The sequence below is a fragment of the Danio rerio genome, chromosome 6, assembly GCF_052040795.2.
Source record: "Danio rerio strain M-AB ecotype USA chromosome 6, GRCz13ab, whole genome shotgun sequence".
In the NCBI taxonomy this organism is placed as follows: domain Eukaryota; kingdom Metazoa; phylum Chordata; class Actinopteri; order Cypriniformes; family Danionidae; genus Danio; species Danio rerio.
The window spans coordinates 61,759,279-61,781,983 of NC_141026.1; the positions used below are offsets into that span (position 1 = coordinate 61,759,279).

At 41.4% G+C, this 22,705-nt stretch overlaps 1 protein-coding gene across 1 annotated transcript in view; it reads left to right on the forward strand.

Annotated features, from left to right (window-relative positions):
• shmt2 (serine hydroxymethyltransferase 2 (mitochondrial)) overlaps positions 1-22,705 on the forward strand; it is a 53,142-nt gene that overhangs the window by 15,056 nt on the left and 15,381 nt on the right. The window contains 7 exon segments of the mRNA NM_001123374.1: positions 6,832-6,996; positions 9,771-9,850; positions 12,089-12,289; positions 14,287-14,368; positions 15,013-15,135; positions 19,497-19,636; positions 22,242-22,404. Coding sequence (NP_001116846.1) covers positions 6,832-6,996; positions 9,771-9,850; positions 12,089-12,289; positions 14,287-14,368; positions 15,013-15,135; positions 19,497-19,636; positions 22,242-22,404 — 954 coding nt within the window.

Genomic DNA, 22,705 nt, shown 5'->3' on the forward strand with positions numbered 1-22,705 from the left:
TCTTGTCTGAGTGGGCGGCGCAGTAATGCATACACACACACACACACACACACACACACACACACACACACACACACACACACACACACACACACACACAATGAAAAACTCATTTTCTCTCACATACACAGTGATAAACTCCCTCACTCTTGCTCACACACACACACACACACACACACACACACACACACACACACACACACACACACACACACACAGTGACAAAACTCTCACACAGAAAGGAATTCCCTGTCTCTCTCACACACAGGTTTGTTTTTGTGAATTGTGGGGACATCCCATAGACATAATGGCTTTATACTGTGCAAAATGTATTTTCTGTCAGCCCACATCAACCGCACACACACACACACACAAACGCATAAATGTTCACACGCATACATGCTCACACAGATGCACAGTCGCAGATAGATATACACATGTATATGAATACACATGCGCACGCACACACACACTGACACACATGTGCACACACACACAGAAGCACACGCATGCATGCATAAACACATTGACACACGCACACACACAGAAACAGACACACTTGCAGGCACATGCAAATAGACACATACACATGCATGCAAACACACACAATGTGAAAAACATTCATGCACACACACACACATGCGCACAAACAAAAATACACACACTCCCACAATATATGACGCACAAATATATGCATGACCACACACACACATGCATGCTCACCGATACACATACACTCACAGATACACATACACACTTCGATGAACACACATGCACGCACACTTACTGACACACATGTGCACACTCACACAGAAGCACATGCATGGATGCATAAACACACTGAAACAGACACATGAAAGTAGACGCATAACCATGCATGCCGACTTACACACACAGACATGCGTGCACTAACACACACATGCACGCACACACAAAAAAGTACACACATTCCTACAATACATGACACACAAATACATGCATGACCAACCCCCCCCCCCCTCCCCACACACACACACAAATATCCAAACTCTCTCTGCAAATCATAAAACAGTAATTAAAGAGCAGCAGAAGACGACGACGGCGCGTCCACCGAGACTCAGATCAAACACACACTCTCACCTAAATGAAACTAATATTACAATGAAGACATTTAATACAAACAAACATTACAAAACAAACATCCCTTCCAGGAGAACCACACGAGCAGCACGGTACAAATTAAACCACATTCAAAATGAACATAATACAATCATTCATTCATTTGTCGGCTTAGTCCCTTTATTAATCAGGGGTCACCACAGCGGAATGAACCGCCAACTTATCCTGCATTTGTTTCATGCAGCAGATGCCCTTCCAGCTGCAACCCATCTCTGGGAAACATCCACACACACTCATACACTATGGACAATTTAGCCTACCCAATTCACCTGTACCACATGTCTTTAGACTGTGGGGGAAACCGGAGCACCCGGAGTAAACCAACGTGAACGCAGGGAGAACATGCAAACTCCACACAGAAACACCAACTGAGCCAGCCGAGACTCAAATTAGAGACTTTCTTCACTGAGCCACTATGCCGCGCCATCTAAATAACAGTTTAATAATATTAAAAAACAACATACGACACATGTGGATCATCTAATAAAGCAGTCATATGATTTGTTTTACATGGACTTCTGTAAATCGAGCTGTGTAATGTGCAGAAACTCTGCCTGAGGGCGCAGGAACACACTCATTCACTCAGATCAAAAATCAGGACTGGAAAACCCCGAACATGGAGAACGACACAAGCAGAATTACACCATTACACCAATTCTACACTTCTACTGCGTGTGCGTGTGTGCGTGTGTGCGTGATGGATATATATAGAGAGAGAGTGAGACAGTGAAAAAGTGAGTGTGTGTGTCTGTGTGATTTGTGTGTGTATCAGACAGAACGAGAAAGTCTGAATGTGCGAGTGTGTGTGTGTGTGTGTGTGTGCATGCACGTGTAACAGAAAGAGAGTATATATCTGTGTACATGCGCATATGTATGTTAGAGAGTGAGTGTGTGCATGCATGAGCACGTGTGTGTGTGTGTGTGTGTGTGTGTGTGTGTGTGTGTGTGTGTGTGTGTGTGTGTGTGTGTGTGTGTGTGTGTGTGTGTGTGTGTGTGTGTGTGTGTGTGTGTGTGTGTGTGTGTGTGTGTGTAAGTGTAAGAGAGTGAAAGAGAGGGTGTGGGTTTGTGTGTGTGTGTGACAGAGAGAGAGAGTGTGTGTGGGTTTGTGTGTGCATGTGCGTGCCTATGTGTGACAGTGGGAGTACAAGAGAGAGTGTGTGTGCGCATGTGTGTGTGAGATAGAGAGAGAGAGGGTGTGTGTGTGTGTGTGTGTGTGTGTGTGTGTGTGTGTGTGTGTGTGTGTGTGTGTGTGTCTGTGTGTAGAGCCGTTGGTGAGATATAATAATCAGCATGACGCTTTAATTCTGCACCAATCAGCAACTCTGAACAGAAACTTTACAGCCGAGTGAAAATTCAGCATAACGGCTTATCTAATCTCACACTCTCTCTCTCTCTCTCTCTCTCTCTCTCTCTCTCACACACACACACACACACACACGTTTCTGAGTGTCATTTCTTTCTTCAGTGGTTCGTTCTTAACAAATTTCAGCTGTTTTGACTTTGTGAACTCGCACATTCTCCTTCCTCCAGAACACTGCAAGAGTTAGTAAATGCACCACGATTATACCGTAGTATTCTTTGAAGTACCGCATCAGTGTGTGCAGTGTGTTATCTGCATTATTATCGATCATGAACATCATCCTGCTTAACTCCATCAGGGACACAATAACATAATTTATTGCAATAACAGTATATGCGTTCTTATTTTCTCAGAGAGTTGTGATAAATAATCTATTTCATGTGCATTTGTTTTGCATGCGTTGTTGTTTACGCAAATTTGACAGTCACATTCATCACATTTTCACAATACTAATAACATCACATATGTTTGTGATGCTAATAACATAACATTTTCACAATAATAACATCAAATATACGTGCAATGCCAAAAACAATACATTTGTTGGCAATACCAGTAACATCACACATTTTTCCAATACAAATAACATCACGTTTGCAATATAACATTCACATATGTTCACAATAGCAATAACATTACGTTTGAAATACTCATAAAATCGCAAATTTTAGCAATACTAATAAGATTGCACATTTTTGCGATACTAATAACTTTGATACTAATAACATATTTTCGCAATAACATTGCATATGTTCACAATACTAATGGCCTTACATGTTCGCAATACTAATAACATCACGTTTTCACAATACAAACATCACATTTTTGCAATGCCAATAACATTACATATGTTTGCAATACCAATAACATCACATATTTTCACAATGCCAGTAACATCACACATTTTTACGCAATGCTTATATAACATATGTTCGGAATAGCAATAACATCACATGTTCACAATAATATTTTTGCAACACTAATAACATTGCCAGTTTTCGTAGTATCAATAACCTCATGTTTTCGCAATACTAATAACATAACATATTTTCCCAGTGCCACTAACATACATTTTCGCAATGTCAATAAAATCACACATTTTCGTAATACTGTGTAATAGCAATAACATAAAAAATGCTAGCACTAAATAATAACATCTAATAACAGCGCAACGCTAATAACATTGCGAATACTTGCATTACTAATTACATTGCAAATTTATGCAATACTTTAACATTGCAATATTAATTACATTTTCACAATATAAAAACATTGTTTTTGCTGTGCTAACAATATTGCATTTCCAATAACATTGCACATTTTCGCAATTCTAATAACGTCATATTTTCATAATATTAATAACCACATATTTCTGCAACACTAATAACATCACGTTCGCAATACTTTTTAAATCACGTTCACAATACTAATAAAATTACGTTTTCACAATACTAACATCACGTTTTTGCAATGCCAATAGCATTATAAATGTGCATAATACCAATAACGTCACATTTTTTCACAATGCCAATAACATTACACATTTTTACGCAATACTAATATCACATATGTTCGCAATTAGAAATAACTTCACGTTCGCAATAATAATCTTTTTGCAATACTAATAACAATGCAACACTAATAACATTGCAAAATTTCCACAATTTTAATAACATTGCAAATTTTCGCAATTGTAATAACATTGTAAATTTTCGCAATTATAGTAACTTTGCAATTTTTTGCAATACTAATTACATTGCAAATTATTGCAATACTAACAACATAGCGAATTTTAACAATACCAACAATATTGCTAAATTTCACAATATTAATAACATCCTGTTTCTCAATACTAATAACATCACATATTTTCACAATACCTGTAACATCACACATTGTCGCAATACTGTGTTTGTAATAGCAATAACATCAGATATGCTGCCACTAATAATAACATCTAAAAACAACGCAACACTAATAAAATAGCCAATTTTTGCAATACTAACATCGCATATTTTCGCAATATTCATAACATGTTTGTAAATTAAATAACATCATGGTTTTGCTGTACTAACAATGTAGCAATTCTAATAACATTGCGAATTTTTGCAATGTTAATCACATCACGTTTTCATAATACTAACGTCACATTTACGCAATGCCAATAACTTCACACATTTTTACGCAATACTTATATCAAGCTCGCAATAGCAATATTATCACATGTTCGCAATCATGTTTATGCAATACTAATAACAATGCAACACTAATAACATTGCAAATTTTCGAAATACTAACAACATTGCAAAATTTCGCAATATTAATAACATAATTTTTCGCAATACTAATAACATCACATATTTTCCCAATGTCAATAACATCACACATTGGCACAGTACTGTGTTTGTAATAGCAATAGCATCAGATATGCTAGCACTAATAATAACATGTAATAACAACGCAACACTAATAACATTGCAAATTTTTCGCAATTCTAACATCACATTTTCATAATACTAATAACCTAACATATTTCTGCAAAACTAATAACATCACATTTTTTTCACCGTGACCTCCGAGCGTGTTTGTGCGCATTATTTCTGCCCAGAAATGCTGAATGTGGAGAAACGCTCCTGAACCGAAAGCTTCATAATTAACACTAATAAAGCTAATAATGCTAATCGAGGCTCTCGTCGCACCAGGAGCCTGAAGAATAGCTGCACTTAAAATCTGTTATTAAAAAACAATTAGCAGAGCGACGGCGGTGCGTTCATTTGAGAGACGGACTCAAGGAAACTGTTGATCATACAGAGAGACCTTTATTTCCCATCAGCCCCTCGGACTGAACACACACACACAGACAGACACACAGACAGATACACACACATACATTAACACACACAAACATAGATATGCACACACAGACAAATGAATATAGACACATACACACTCATAAACACAATCACAAAGACACATGGATACACGCATGGAAACACATACACTCACAAACAAAAACACACACACACACACACACACACACACACAGTTTTTGTGCAGTTGGTTTAGTGCTGCCAGTATGACATTCATATGTATGATCTGCATGTTAATGTCGTCTTCATCGTCAGCGTGAGGGGTGTGGAATGAAAACATCTGCCAAATGCTGAAAATTAAATGTGCGGAGTAATGGACAGAGTGCCTGACTTCTGTCAGCGCGACTGCCACACACACACACACACACACACAGGTCCGTAAACTCTGATGAGTCTTGTCCTTAGCTGTCGCTGCTTCAGGGACACAGATGTGTGTGTGTGTGTGTGTGTGTGTGTGTGTGTGTGTGTGTGTGTGTGTGTGTGTGTGTGTGTGTGTGTGTGTGTGTGTGTGTGTGTGTGTGTGTGTGTGTGTGTGTGTGTGTGTGTGTGTGTGTGTGTGTGTGTGTGTGTGTGTGTGTATGTCTGTGTGTATGTCTGTGTGTGTGTGTGTGTGTGTGTGTGTGTGTGTGTGTGTGTGTGTGTGTGTCTGTGTGGGCATGCCTTTGTGTGTGCGTGTGTGTGTGTACATGTGTGTCTGTGTGAGCATGCATTTGTTTGGAGTGTGTGTGTGCGTGCGTGTGTGTGTGTGAGTTCATCTATGTGCATATGTGTATCTGTGAGATTGTGTGTGTCTGTGTCTGTGTCTGTGTGTGTGTGTGTGCATGTGCGTGTGCGTGCGTGTGTGTGTGTGTGTGTGTATGTGCATGTGAGTTTATCTGTGTGTATGAGTATCTGTGAGATTGTGAATTCGTGTGTGTGTGTGTGTATCTGTGTGCGCTTGCGTGTGTGCATGCGTGTGTGCATGCATGCGTGTGTGTGTGTATGTGTGAGTGTGCATTTGTTTGTGTGTACATTTGTGTGTGTGTGTGTGTGTGTGTGTGTGTGTTTGTCTGTGTGGGCATGTATTTGTTTTGTGTGTGTGCATGTGTGTGTGCTTCTGTGTGTGTGTGAGTGTGTGTGTCTTTGTGAGCATCCATTTGTTTGTTGTGTGTGCATGCGTGTGTCTGTGTGAGCATGTATTTGTTTTGTGTGTGTGCGTGTGTGAGTACGAGCATATGCATATCTATGAAATTGTATGTGTGTGTGCGTGCGTGTGTGTGAGAGAGAGAGAGTGTGTGTGAAACCAAGTCTTAATAACTCTGCTCACTCCTGAGGCTCTGCGGGTTGATCTTGAGTGTTTGTTTTGTGCAGTTTGTTTATTCTGGAGTTCAGGCTTGAGTTAATGTGGATTATCTCTCTCTCTCTCTCTGTATGTGTGTGTGTGTTTTTTGTTTGTTTGTTCAGCCCCTGTGCCGGCGTGTCCAGCGCTCCTCCGCAGCGGTGTGTGTGCGCGCCGATGGCTCCTGGACGGGGCAGGAGAGTCTGTCTCAGGATGACCCAGAAATGTGGGATCTGCTGCTGAAGGAGAAGGACAGACAGTGTCGAGGACTGGAGCTCATCGCCTCTGAGGTGATCAGAACACACACACAGCAGCAGCGGCAGCTCATAACCTCTGGCTTATTAAACTAGCAGAGGAACATGCTAAAAGACATGATTTCTGTATTAATGATCATGGCTCATATGATGAGCTGGTATTACATCTACAATGAGTCTCTAGAGTGTGTAGTAAAGTTTGAGCTCACAGATAGTGTCCTCCAGCTCTCTGAAACTGACCCTTTCAGGCTTTGATCCTAATTGTGGCCTTTGGTGACTGTCGCTTTAAATGCAAATGAGATTGTGCTCTTTTCAGAAGAGTGCGGAGCTACAAATGCATATGCATCAGCATAGTGACAGATGTCAAACAGCAGTGTGTGTGTTGTGAGTGCTGGTCAGGTGTGCATGTGTGCTTCAGTGTGAGTGTATGTTGATGCTTCTGTCAGTCTATGTTGCTCCTGTCGCTGTTCATCTGAAACTCCACATCTATAATCCTCTTAGTCTATGCTGACATTATCTTCAGCAGCTCAAACACTCTAATGGCTAATGGACAGACGGCTGCTTCTCACTCAGGGCTGCTGTTTGTGCTAATGAGATGGAGAAATGGGCACTAGTGAGTGGGGCTTTCCCCAATGATGTTTATAGGTTGTCCCGTTAACACAATAATAATAATGTTAGTAATAATAATAATAAACTATATTTTCTGAAGCACATTTTATCTCAAAGTGCTTTACATCTGAAAATAAAATGGCAAATATACACTCACCGGCCACTTTATTAGGTACACCTGTCTAATTGCTTGTTAATGCAAATGTCTAATGAGCCAATCACATGGCTGCAGCTCACTGCATTTCGGCATGTAGACATGGTCAAGACGATCTGCTGCAGTTCAAAGCGAGCATCAGAATGGAGAATAAAGGGGATTTAAGAGACTTTAAGTGATGGGCTACAGCAGCAGAAGAGCACACCGGGTGCCGCTCCTGTCAGCTAAGAACAGGAAACTGAGGCTACAATTCACACAGACTCACCAAAACTGGACAATAGAAGATTGGAGAAACGTTGCTGCTCTGATGAGTCTCCATTTCTGCTGACACATTCAGATGCTCGGCTCAGACAACATGAAAGCATGGATCATCCTGCCTTGTATCAGCGGTTCAGGCTGGTGGTGGTGGTGTAATGGTGTGGGGGAGATTTTTGGGTCCATTAGTACCAATTGAGCATCAACGCCACAGCCTACCTGAGTATTGCTGCTGACCATGTCCATCCCTTTATGAGCACAGTGTCTCCATCTTCTGATGGCTACTTCCAGCAGGATAACGCAGCATGTCATAAAGCTCAATCATCTCAGACTGGTTTCTTGAACATGACGATGAGTTCACTGTACTCAAATGACCTCCACAGTCACCAGAGCTCAATCCAATAGAGCAGCTTTGGGATGTGGTGGAACGGGAGATTGGCATCATGGATGTGCAGCCGACAAATCTGCAGCAACTGTGTGATGCTATCATGACAATATGGAGTAAAATCTCTGAGGAATATTTCCAGTAGCTTGTTGAATCTCTGCCATGAAGTATTAAGGCAGTTCTGGAGGCAAAAGGGGTCCAACCTGGTACTAGTAAGATGTACCTAATAAAGTGGCCAGTGAGTGTACAATACATTAATGGATTATTGTACTGAAAATCACACAAGTGACAAAAATAAATCACTTACAAAGCCAATTATAAAATAAATAAACTTGTCTAATCTGAGAGAGGGAATGCAGGAGTCGATATATTGTGGATGTAGTAAACTCTAAGTAACGCATATATAATGTGATGTGTTCATTTACTCAGATGAATGGATGTGTGGTAAATGACTGTGGTTAACTTCTACAGTAGTGTTGTGATGTGTTTATTATGTCTGGATGAATGAATGGATGAGTGGAGTGATGCTGATTGATGAAGCAGAGATATGAGCGACTAAAACACACACACACACACACACACACACACACACTCACACACTCACTTTAACCTCATCTTTCTTTTTAAATGTGTTTGTGCTGTTCAAAGAGGCTGTGAGTTTCATCTGTTTCTCTGAGTGTCATTTACAGTGTGTGTCTGTGTGTCTGTGTCTGTCTGTGTGTGTGTGTGTGTGTGTGTGTGTGTGTGTGTGTATGTGTGTGTGTGTACCTGCATCTGTGCATGCATGTTTGTGTGTGCATGCTTGTCTGTGTGTGTCTGTATGTACCTGTTCATGTGTGTTTGTGCATGCGTGCGCGTGTGTGTGTTTGTATATGTATGTTTTTGTCTGGTTCTTTGCCTGTGTGTGTCTGTATGTGTGTGCGTGCATGTGTTTGTGCACGCACATTTGTGTCTGTGTGTGTTTGCGTGCAATCTGTGTCTCTGTGCATGTGTGTGTTTTCATCTGTGTGTGTGTGTGTGTGTACACATGCAACTGTCCATGCGTGTTTGTGTGTACATGCGTTTCTGTGTCTATGTATGTGTGTCTGCATGTCTCCGCATGTGTGTGTGTGTGTTTGTCTGTGTGTCTGGTTCTATAACTGTGTATCTCTGTGTATGCGTGTGTGTGTTTGCGCGTGTGTCTGGGTCTATGTATGTGTTTGTGTACGTGTGTGCGTGTGTGTATGCATGTGTGCGTGCGTGCTTGTTTGTTTGTGTGTATTTGTGTATGTGTGTGCATGTGCATGCATGCTTGTGTCTGTGTCTCTGTGCATGTATGTGTGTCTTCGTGTGTGCATCCGTATGTGTTTGTGCGTGTGTGGTTGTGCGTGTGCGTGTGTGTGTGTGTGCGCGCGTGTGTGTTGACAGAATTTCTGCAGTCGTGCGGCTCTGGAGGCTCAGGGTTCGTGTCTGAACAATAAGTACTCAGAGGGATACCCGGGGAAGAGGTGAGCTGTTCATTTATCCAGAAGTCTATTTAAAAGCACCGACAGCATCATCACTGAGCTGCTGTTTACTGTGGCAGACACACACACACACATTCACACTGTACCTGCGACTGCTGACCTGATGAAGACAAACTCTGGTCTAAAGTCTGAGATAGACCTGCTGTTAGAGTTCGCACTGTTGCCTTTTTTTTATCTGTCATTAGTGTTTTTTGCATTAAACCAACATGAATTAAATGCCTCATTCAGGTTAGCAGTGACTTTGTAGCTGCCTGTCGCTCTGGGTGGCGGCCTGCTTCAACCGCAGGGGTGTGTAGGTCTACACTGCACGAATACAACCAGCCTCTGGGCGAGCTGAGAGAGGATCACGTGAGCTCTACTGCTGCTCCTATTGGCTGACGCTTGACAAAGTCGCTCTTCATTTGCATAAAGTTGAAGGATTCTCAACTTTGTGGTTTGCTCGGCACATCCACCTGGTCACCAGCGGTCAGTGTCACTCGCCTAGATGAAGGTCGCAGGAAGTCGCTTATTCTTTGTTGAAATGAACGCTTGTCGCTTCGCTGCTGCAAATCGCTTGTAGAGAGAATGAGGCTTAAGACTCAAGATTTCTAATGAAACAATGTATATTATTCATCTATTCATTCATTTTCAGCTTAGTCCCTTTATTCCGCAGAGGTTGCCACAGCGGAATGAACCACCAATTATTTCAGCATATATTTTTACACAGCGGATGCCCTTCCAACCGTGATCGAACACTAGGAAACACACACACACACACACACACACACACACACACACACACACACACTACGGGCAATTTAGTTCATCAATTCCCCTATAGCGCATGTGGGAACACGGGAAGAACAAGCAAACTATACGAAGACATGGCCAGCTCGTCCATAGAGGCGACCTACAGTAGGTGACCACGTAGGGCAGCAGAAAAGAGAGGGCGGCGTCCGTGACACCACCCTCAATACCCGCGCGACCTTTTTGTGTGTTTAGGATTGTTTTGTATGTATTTACAGGGTGTCTGCGGGGTCTTAAATTATTAAAAGCTTATAAATTAATAATGGGAAAATTAAGGCCCTTAAAAGTTATTAAAAAGTCTTAATCAGGTTTTTACGAGGTCTTCAATTGTGTTCAAGTGTTGTCTAATGTGTTTGACTAAAAAATAAAGCATAAATATATTTATTTTCCTCCAAATATTAACATTGGGGTGCTCAAGCCACGCGATTAGTTTAGGTTGGGGTGGTCCGGGCGAGCTCCTCTTTCCAGGCAGTGTCACGTAATTTGTGAAGCTCTCCACATGTAGCGAAACCATAGATCAGTTAAAGGTTTGATACTTATTCATCAGTTCATTCATTCACTTTACTAATTCATTCATTTACTCATTCACTCATTCATTCATTTAAGTGAAATAAGTGAAAAAAACTCTTTTATTCATTTGCTCATTTATTCACTTATTCATTTATTCACTCATTCATTCTTTACTCATTTATTAATTCACTCACTCACTCCTTTGTTTCTTCATTTAGTCATTCACTTATTAATTTTCTCATTTACTCACAAATTCATTTACTCACTCTGACTTATTCGTTCACTCACTCATTCATTCACTCACTAACTCATTCACCCATTCATTTCACGTATTCATGCAATCATTCATTTATTCTTATTCGCTTACTCGTTGACTCATTCATCAGTTCATTAATAAACTCACTTAATCTCTCACTCATTTATTCATTCACTTACTCATTTACTCATTCATTCATTAATTCACTCACTCATTAATTAATTAATTCATTCAAAGGTTTGATACTGATTAGAACTTGAAGTGGCGATGACATCTTCAATTATTCTGAGAAAGGCTTTAAAAAGTCTTAAAAGGTATTGAAATTGTCTGTAGTGTTCCTGCACATGCCCTGATTTAATAAACATGTAAAGCTTAAAAGTAGGATAAAATAATTTAGTTCTTTTCTCAAACATCATTTTAGGATTTTATTTTTGATGCTTTTATTTTTACTTGTTAGAAATGTTATTATTTTAGATTTTCAAATGTGTAAATGTTAGGTTGTCTGGGGTTCAGTCTGTCATGTCACACTGTCTGATGAGTTTGACTGACTGTCTGTCTGTGTGCGTGCGTGCGTGCGTGCGTGCGTGCGTTTGTGTGTGTGTGTGTGTGTGTGTGTGTGTGTGTGTGTGTGTGTGTGTGTGTGTGTGTGTGTGTGTGTGTGTGCGCAGGTATTACGGCGGAGCGGAGGTGGTGGATCAGATCGAGTTGTTGTGTCAGAAGAGAGCTCTGGAAGCGTTTGATCTGGACCCGCAGCTCTGGGGTGTGAATGTTCAGCCCTATTCTGGATCTCCAGCAAACTTCGCTGCGTATACAGCAGTGCTGAACCCACACGAGCGCATCATGGGCCTGGACCTGCCTGATGGTGGACAGTGAGTGACATTAATTCATTAATTCACTTACTCATTCATTCACTTCCTCACTCATTAATTCATTCACTCACTCATTCATTTACTTCCTCGCTCATTAATTCATTCCTCGCTCATTCATTTAATCACTCATTCATTCACTTCCTCGCTCATTAATTCACTTACTCATTCATTCACTTCCTCGCTCATTCATTCATTCACTCACTCATTCGTTCACTCACTCATTCATTCACTTCCTCGCTCATACATTCATTTTCTCACTCATTCATTCACTCGCTCGTTCATTCACTTCCTCGCTCATTCATTCACTCACTCACTCTTTGACTCATTCATCCACTCACTCATTAATTTACTCACTCATTCATTTCACTTGTTCATTCAATCATTCATTCTCATTCACTTACTCATTGACTCATTCATCAGTTCAATGATCCACTCACTCACTCAGTCATTCATTTATTCATTTACTCATTCATTTCACTTATTCTTTCATTCATTTATTCACTCATTCCATCATTCATTTACTCATATACTCACTCCTTTTATTAATGTATTCATTCACTCATTTATTAATTCACTCATTAATTTCCTTATTCACTCATTAACTTACTCATTTACTCACTCTTTGACTCATTCATCCATTCCCTCACTCATTCACTTACTCATTCACCCATTCATTTCACACTTTAATTTAATCATTCATTCATTCATTCTCCTTCGCTCACTTATTGACTCATTCATCAGTTCATTAATTCACTCATTCATTCATCATTCACTCATTTACTCACTCCTTCATTTTTTCATTTATTCATTCACTTAGTCACTCACTCACTCATTAGTTTACTCACTCGCTCTTTGACCCATTCATCCATTCACTTATTCATTCACTCATTCATTCACACATTTATTTCACTTATTTATTCATTCATTCATTCTCATTTGCTCACTCATTAACTCATTCATCAGTTTATTAATTCACTCACTCATTCATTCACTCATTTATTCACTAACGCATTTATTCACTCATTCATTCAGTCATTCATTTACTCATTCACTCATTCATTCACTCTCACTCACTCCTTTGTTTATTAATCTATTTATTCACTCATTCATTCATTCACTCACTCACTCATTTATTTATTCACTCACTCATTTACTCACTGTTTGACTCATTCATGCATTTCCTCACTCATTTATTTATTCACCCGTACATTTCATTTATTCTGTCTATCATTCATTGATTCATTCTCATTTGCTCACTCATTGACTTATTCATCAGTTCAATAATTCACTCACTCATTTACTCCATTCATTGATTCATTTACTAATTTATTCACTCATTTAATCGCTCATTTATTTACTTATTCACTCTAATTCACTCACTCTCCTTTATTTTTTCAGTTATTCATTCACTCACTCATTTACTCATAGGTCATTCACCTATTCATTCAATCATTCATTCTCATTTGCTCACTCATTGACTCATTCATCAGTTCATTAATTCACTCATTCATTCACTCATTCATTAATTTACTTATTCATTCACTCACTCATTTATTCACTCATTCACTCAGTCATTCATTAATTCATTCACTCATTCATTCTTCACTCATTCATCAATTCATTCACTCACTCACTCACTCCTTTTATTTCCTCATATATTCATTTTCTCATTCACTCACTCATACATTTATTCACTCTTTGACTCATTCACTCACTCATTCACCCATTCATTTAACTTGTTCATGCAATCATTCCTTCATTCTCATTGGCTTACTCGTTGACTCATTCATCAGTTCATTAATACACTCACTTAATCACTCGCTCATTTATTCATTTACTTACTCATTCACTCGTTCATTCATTCACTCATTCACTCACTCACTCATTCTCTCTTATGCACTCACTCCTTTGTTTATTCGCTTGTTTATTCAATCACTCACTCGTTCATTCACTCACTCATTGATGACCCTGACCTGAGCTCTGTGTTTTTCTCTCAGTCTCACCCACGGGTACATGTCTGACGTCCGCCGCATCTCCGCCACTTCCATCTACTTTGAGTCGATGCCCTACAAACTCAACGTGAGTTACACACAACTGAGGTCTTCAGTACTATAGTGATCATAAATGATGACGACTAATGAAGAGAAAGTGTGTGTGCGCGTGTGCGCGTGTGCGTGTGTGCGTGTGTGTGTGTGTGTGTGTGTGTGTGTGTGTGTGTGTGTGTGTGTGTGTGTGTGTGTGTGTGTGTGTGTGTGTGTGTGTGTGTGTGTGATGGATGAGTGGTCAGTGTTTCCTCTATGGGAGAGATAATAGGAAATCGACAGGCAGCCCTCAGACACACACACACACACACACACACACACACACACACACACACATACACATAGAGTGATGGAGTGAACAGACAGAAACCCAGAGAGAGAGAGAGCAAGATTATCTACTATCCGGATCTCAGAAACACACAGCAGAGATGAAGACAGAAGTTTGAGAGAGTGAGACGAGAGCATGAGCGTGTGTGTGTGTGTGTGTGTGTGAGCGCATGCATGCGTGTGTGTGTGTGTGTGGTAGAGAGGGCAAGTAATCTGAAAATTTGACCAGAAGCAGATTGTTTTTAATTGTTGTTGATCATTATTGGCTGATTTACTTTAGTTTAATAACTGTATGTCATTAGTTTCTGTAATGTGTGTGTGTGTAATGTGAGCATGTCTGTGTGTCTCTCTCAGCCTAAAACAGGCCTGATCGACTATGATCAGATGGAGCTGACGGCGAAACTCTTCAGACCCAAACTCATCATCGCTGGAACCAGCGCCTACGCCAGACTCATCGACTACTGCCGCATCAAGACGGTACTGGACAGCACTCAGAGTGTTCTAGACACCAGTGTCCAGCTCAAAGAGACACTTAAGAGCTTAACTAGGTTCATTAGGGTCATTAAGGTCATTTCTGTTAAATCTGGTGTTGTAAAAACCAGTAGTGTAATATTTGTCTGTTTGTAAAGTGTGTGCATGTGTGCGTGCGTGCGTGTGTGCGTGTGTGTGTGTGTGTGTGTGTGTGTGTGTGTGTGTGTGTGTATGTGTGTGTGTGTGTGTGTGTGTGTGTGTGTGTGTGTGTGTGTGTGTGTGTGTGTGTGTGTGTGTGTGGCTCCTGCCTGCAGTTAAAGCAGTGCCAGCAGACGCATTAATATAGAAACACTATAAACTCTTTCTCTCAGGGTTTATTTTTGCAGTTGTGACTGCTCTTTCTTTATTCACACACACACACACACACACACTCATCTGTCTCTCTGACACATTTGTGTTTAACCGTTCATGCCTGACGCCTCAGAGATGACAAACACATTCACTGTTTCTGCCACTTTTGCTCACACACACTCTCTCAGACTCATGCATGAATACACACACACACACACACATCTACACTCACACTCATACACAAGCACCCTTACCCCCCTCTTTCTCTCTCTCTGTCAGCCTTATGCATACACACACACACCCACACATATATGCACACACTCAGTCATGCATACACACATGTGCACACTCCTTTCACACACACATATACTCTCTCAGACTCACAAACACACACCCATGCACACACAGGCTGACAGGCTGAGACTTATGCATAGACACACACCCACACATATATGCGCACACACACTCGTGCATACACACACACATACATGTGCACACTCACTCCTTACACACATGCACACTTTCTCTCACAGGCTGAGGCTTATGCTGACACACACACCCACACATATATGCACACAGTCACTCATGCATACACGCACATACATGCACACACTCCTTTCACACACACACATAAACACACACACACTCCCTCAGACTCACAAACACACGCATGCATGCACACACAGGCTGAGGCTTATGCATACACACACACCCACACATATATGCACACACTCACTCGTGCATACACACATACATTTGCACACTCACTCCTTTCTCACACACACACACACACACACACACACACACACTCTCTTTCTTTCTAGCTCCCTCAGACTCGCACACACACGTGCATGCCCACACACACTCTGAAACTTATGCATATGCACACACTCACTCGTGCATGCACACACACATACATGTGCACACTCACTCCTTACACATCCACACACACACACACACACGTTCTCTCTCTCTCTGACTCGAATACACACGCATGCATGCCCACACACACTCTGAGACTTATGCATACTCACACACATATATATGCACACACTCACTCGTGCATGCACACTCCTTTCACACAAACATATGCACACACACTCTTTCGGACTCATGCATACATAAACGCACACACACACACACTAACTCAAACATTTAAATTCATCCTCAAACAAACACACACGCTCACACACACACACACAAACTCAAACATTCAAGTTCACTCTCAAATAAACACACACAAACACACACAAACTCGGACATTCAAGTTCACCCTCAAACAAACACACACACACACACACACATTCAAATTCACTCTCAAACAACCACACACACACAAGCTCAAACGCTCACATCCCCTCATGTATGCATGCTCACACACACTCACACTCAGTCAAACTCCCATAATGCCGTTCTGCTGTCACTCACTGAGCGCTTACGATGACTTTAGTTCATTCGTCCTGAATCTGTTCTGCTCTGACCACTATTGAGTGCCCTACATAGACAGCATGTGAAGGTGTCATCAGCTCTCCTAGGATTAATGCGTGCTCTTTGTTGTGTGCCATCTATGTAGGGCACTCGCTAGGGTGTGAACAGAGCTCCGCACAAGCTTATTCCCACCACAGAGAACACTAACAGAACACTGGAAGTGGTAATTGTGTTTTACAAGTGTGAATCTGCAGATCTGAGAGGCCTGAACTGTGAGATACAAACTGCAATTATGCGTTATATTTATTTATTTTAATTCTGCAGCAGAATAACAGATATCTAAAAACAAATCAGAGAAAAAAAATCTGAATCCTGCTATATTTTAATTGCAACTTTGAACATTTTTAGGAAAAAATATACACATACCGGCCACTTTGTTAGGTACACCTGTCCAACTGCTCGTTAACACAAGGCAGCAGCTCACTGCATTTAGGCCTGTAGACATGATCAAGAAGATCTGCTGCAGTTCAAAGCGAGCATCAGAATGGGGAAGAAAGGGGATTTAAGAGACTCTGAACGTGGCATGGTTGTTGCTGCCAGACGGGCTGCTCTGAGTATTTCAGAAACTGCTGATCTACTGGGATTTTCACGCACAACCATCTCTAGGCTTTACAGAGAATGCTCCGACAAAGAGGAAATCTCCAGTGAGCGGCAGTTCTGTGGGGGCAAATGCCTTGTTGATGAGGCCAGACGAGAACGGCCAGACTGGCTCCAGCTGATAGAAAGGCAACAGTAACTCAAATAAGCACTCGCTACAACCGAGCTCTGCAGAAGAGCATCTCTGAACACACAACACGTCCAACCTTGAGGCGGATGGGCTACAGCAGCAGAAGAGCACACCGGGTGCCGCTCCTGTCAGCTAAGAACAGGAAACTGAGGCTACAATTCACACAGACTCACCAAAACTGGACAATAGAAGATTGGAGAAACGTTGCTGCTCTGATGAGTCTCCATTTCTGCTGACACATTCAGATGCTCGGCTCAGACAACATGAAAGCATGGATCATCCTGCCTTGTATCAGCGGTTCAGGCTGGTGGTGGTGGTGTAATGGTGTGGGGGAGATTTTCTTTGGGTCCATTAGTACCAATTGAGCATCAACGCCACAGCCTACCTGAGTATTGCTGCTGACCATGTCCATCCCTTTATGAGCACAGTGTCTCCATCTTCTGATGGCTACTTCCAGCAGGATAACACAGCATGTCATAAAGCTCAATCATCTCAGACTGCTTTCTTGAACATGACGATGAGTTCACTGTACTCAAATGGCCTCCACGGTCACCAGAGCTCAATCCAATAGAGCAGCTTTGGGATGTGGTGGAACGGGAGATTGGCATCATGGATGTGCAGCCGACAAATCTGCAGCAACTGTGTGATGCTATCATGACAATATGGAGCAAAACCTCTGAGGAATATTTCCAGTAGCTTGTTGAATCTCTGCCATGAAGGATTAAAGCAGTTCTGAAGGCAATAGGGGTCCAACCTGGGACTAGTAAGGTGTACCTAATAAAGTGGCCAGTGAGTGTATATTTAATAGCTATGAAGTAATAATATTGTGGAAAAATTCTAGATTGCAAGATTAAAGGATTATGAAGTACTTCAATGTTGTTGTTTTATTCATAATTAAAGTCATAATTCTGAGGAAAAATTCAGAATTTAATGATTAAAGTGGTCATGAAGTACCTTAATGTTTTTCTTACTGTTCTCTCATGTCCATTTACAATAATAATTTACAGTAATTTAATTTACAGCAATAATGTAGGTGATTCAGATAAATAATTTAGAATTTTTTTTGGATTTTCTGTGCAATTTTTTTCTTATCTGAATACGCTGTTTGAGTGGGCGTGGCTAATTGTAGACTCTAAGTAAACCGATTGGCTGGCAGTTTTGCATATAAAGAAGTAGTTATCAATCATATGTGGAGGCGTGTGTGTGTGTGTGTGTGTGTGTGTGTGTGTGTTAGTATGTGTGTGCATGCATTTACATGTGTGAGTGTGTGTGCGTTTTCCTCATTTTTTGTTCCCCTAGGTTTGCAGTGTTTTCTTAAGCTGCCACTGCGGGCTATGAGTGTGTATGCGTATAATTTTGTGTGAGCGCTTGTGTGTATATGTGCGAGTGTGTGTGTGTGTGTGTGTGTGTGTGTGTGTGTGTGTGTGTGTGTGTGTGTGTGTGTGTGTGTGTGTTTCAGTTGCTAGAAATCACTGTGGCCTGATTTCTCTGGTAGATAAACACAAGGTCAGCATCACACACATACACACACACACACACACACACATCAGTACAGATTAAGTGCATCAGTGTGCATAAAATTATCAGTGTATAATCAGCTGGAAATTATTTTTACCCTGAAAGCGTGTCGTCATGCTCAGAAGTGTGTTTGCGGTATCTGGGTCTGGTTCCCCGGAGCGAGCGGATCTCATCGGGTCACTCTCTGATAACGGGAACGCTTTGATTGGGATGTTTGCTGTCAGCTCTTCATTACTCTTTATTTTTTCATGACTGTTATTGTGTGTTTTCTGCCTCTCTCCAGCTGTGCAGCGAGATCAACGCATACATGCTGGCCGACATGGCGCACATCAGCGGACTGGTGGCAGCTAAAGCTATTCCCTCACCATTCCAGCACGCAGACATCGTCACCACCACCACACACAAATCACTGCGAGGCTCCAGGTACAATCCCATCATGCACCTCTAGAAAGACAGGAGTGCAGAACACATGAAAAACACATTCTAGCACAGTCAATGTTAGTTACAATGGTCGCACATGTAGTTCTCAGCATAAATGAGTACACCTGTTTATATCTATTTCCCAACAAAACAATTTTATTATATTTTATATCAGTTATATCCATTAAAATAAGCCGAAGACTATCCTAGAGCTCCATCTGCTGTTAAACACTAGCCTAGAGCACCAATAAAACAAGCCTAGAGCACCATCTGCTACTAAACACTAACCTAGAGCGTCGTATGCTGTTAAACACTAGCCTAGAGCACCAATAAAACTAGCCTAGAGCACCATCTGCTATTAAACACTAACCTAGAGCGTTGTATGCTGTTAAACACTAGCCTAGAGCACCAATAAAACTAGTCTAGAGCACCATCTGCTATTAAACACTAACCTAGAGCGTCGTATGCTGTTAAACACTAGCCTAGAGCACCAATAAAACTAGCCTAGAGCACCATCTGCTATTAAACACTAACCTAGAGTGTTGTCTGCTGTTAAACACTAGCCTAGAGCACCAATAAAACTAGTCTAGAGCGCCATCTGCTATTAAACACTAACCTAGAGTGTTGTCTGCTGTTAAACACTAGCCTAGAGCACCAATAAAGCTAGTCTAGAGCGCCATCTGCTATTAAACACTAACCTAGAGCTCCATCTGCTGTTAAACACTAGCCTAGAGCACCAATAAAACAAGCCTAGAGCACCATCTGCTACTAAACACTAACCTAGAGCGTCGTATGCTGTTAAACACTAGCCTAGAGCACCAATAAAACTAGCCTAGAGCACCATCTGCTATTAAACACTAACCTAGAGCGTTGTATGCTGTTAAGCACTAGCCTAGAGCACCAATAAAACTAGTCTAGAGCACCATCTGCTATTAAACACTAACCTAGAGCGTCGTATGCTGTTAAACACTAGCCTAGAGCACCAATAAAGCTAGTCTAGAGCACCATCTGCTATTAAACACTAACCTAGAGCGTCGTATGCTGTTAAACACTAGCCTAGAGCACCAATAAAACTAGTCTAGAGCGCCATCTGCTATTAAACACTAACCTAGAGTGTTGTCTGCTGTTAAACACTAGCCTAGAGCACCAATAAAGCTAGTCTAGAGCGCCATCTGCTATTAAACACTAACCTAGAGTGTTGTCTGCTGTTAAACACTAGCCTAGAGCACCAATAAAACTAGTCTAGAGCGCCATCTGCTATTAAACACTAACCTAGAGTGTTGTCTGCTGTCAAAAACTAGCCTAAAGCACCAATAAAGCTGGTCTAGAGCGCCATCTGCTAATTAACACTAACCTACAGCGTTGTCTGCTGGTAAACACTAGCCTAGAGCACCGTCTGCTATTAAACACTAGTCTAGACCACCAATAAAACTAGCCTATGGTGCCATCTGCTGTTAAAAACTAGCCTAAAGCACCAAAAAACTAGCCTAGAGCGCCATCTGCTATTAAAAACTAATCTAGAGCACCATCTGGTGTTAAACACTAGCCTAAAGCACCAATAAAGTAGCCTAGAGCGCCATCTGCTATTAAAAACTAACCCAGAGCATTGTCTGCTGTTAAACACTAGCCTAGAGCGCCATCTGCTATTAAAAACTAACCTAGAGTATCGTCTGCTGTTAAACACTAACCTAGAGCGCCATCTGCTATTAAACATTAGCCTAGAGCACTATTAAAACTAGACTACAGCACCCTCTGCAGTTAAAATCTAGCCTAGAGCTCCATCTGCTGTTAAACACTAGCCTAGAGCACCAATAAAACTAATCTACAGTGCTATCAGCTATTAAACACTAGCCTTAAGCGCAGTCTACTGTTAAAAACCAGCCTAGAGTCCCGTCTGCTGTTAAACACTAGCCTAGAGTGCCATCTGCTATTAACCACTAACCTAGAGCACAATCAGCTGGTAAACACTAGCCTAGAGCACCAATAAAACTAACCTAGAGTGCTGTCTGCTGTAATAAACTAGCCTAGAGCGCCGTCTGCTGTTAACCACTAACCTAGAGCGCCGTCTGCTGTTAAAAACTAGCCTAGAGCACCATTTAAAGCAAACCTAGAGCTCTATCTACAGTTCAAAACTAGCCTAAAGCACTGTCTGCTGTTATAAACTAGACTAAAACACCATCTGCTGTTAAAAATTATCCTAAGCCACCAATAAAACTAGCCTAGAGCACTCAGTGTAAATAAAAACTAGCCTAAAGCGCCATCTGCTGTTAAAAACTAACCTAAAGCGTTTTCTGCTGTTAATAATTAGCCTAGAGTGCCAGTAATAACTAGCCTAGAGCGCCATCTGCCGTTATAAACTAGCCTAGAGCGCCGTCTGCTGTTAAAAACTAGCCTTGAGCGCCATCTGCTGTTATAAACTAGCCTATAGCACCATCTGCTGTTAAACACTAGTCAAGAGCGTCACCTGCTGTTGAACATTAGCTCAGAGTTGGTGCAGAATTAGTTTTTCTGTTGTTTTTTCTGACTGCTTGTATGCATAATGTACACAGTATTAGTTTTACATGCATTAATTGTTACCCCTTCCCTTCTTGTGTGACTCCTCCCCCAGGGCGGGACTTATCTTCTACCGTAAGGGTGTGCGTTCGGTTGATAAGAAGGGCAAAGAGATCATGTATGATCTGGAGGAGAAGGTCAACTTCTCTGTGTTCCCTTCGCTTCAGGGCGGCCCACACAATCACGCCATCGCCGGCGTCGCTGTGGCTCTCAAACAGGTGAAAATTCACTTTCACCCTGTCATGCATACCATCACACCACTGTTTATTATTGTACATTCAGAACGCACATCATCAAATGCAAATCACAAATGACCTCTTTTCACATGTGCCGGTTTGTCGGCAGCAGAAGTGCTCATCGTTGGTGAACTCAGAGCGCGGTGAATGGGAGAGCACAACACATCATTATTTACAATTTGATTTGCTGAAATAATAACAGATAAACTTCAGGATGGTGTTGTCAAGACCTTCAGGAAGAGGAAAGCAATAGTGTAAGACTGATAACGGCAGCCAGAAGAGA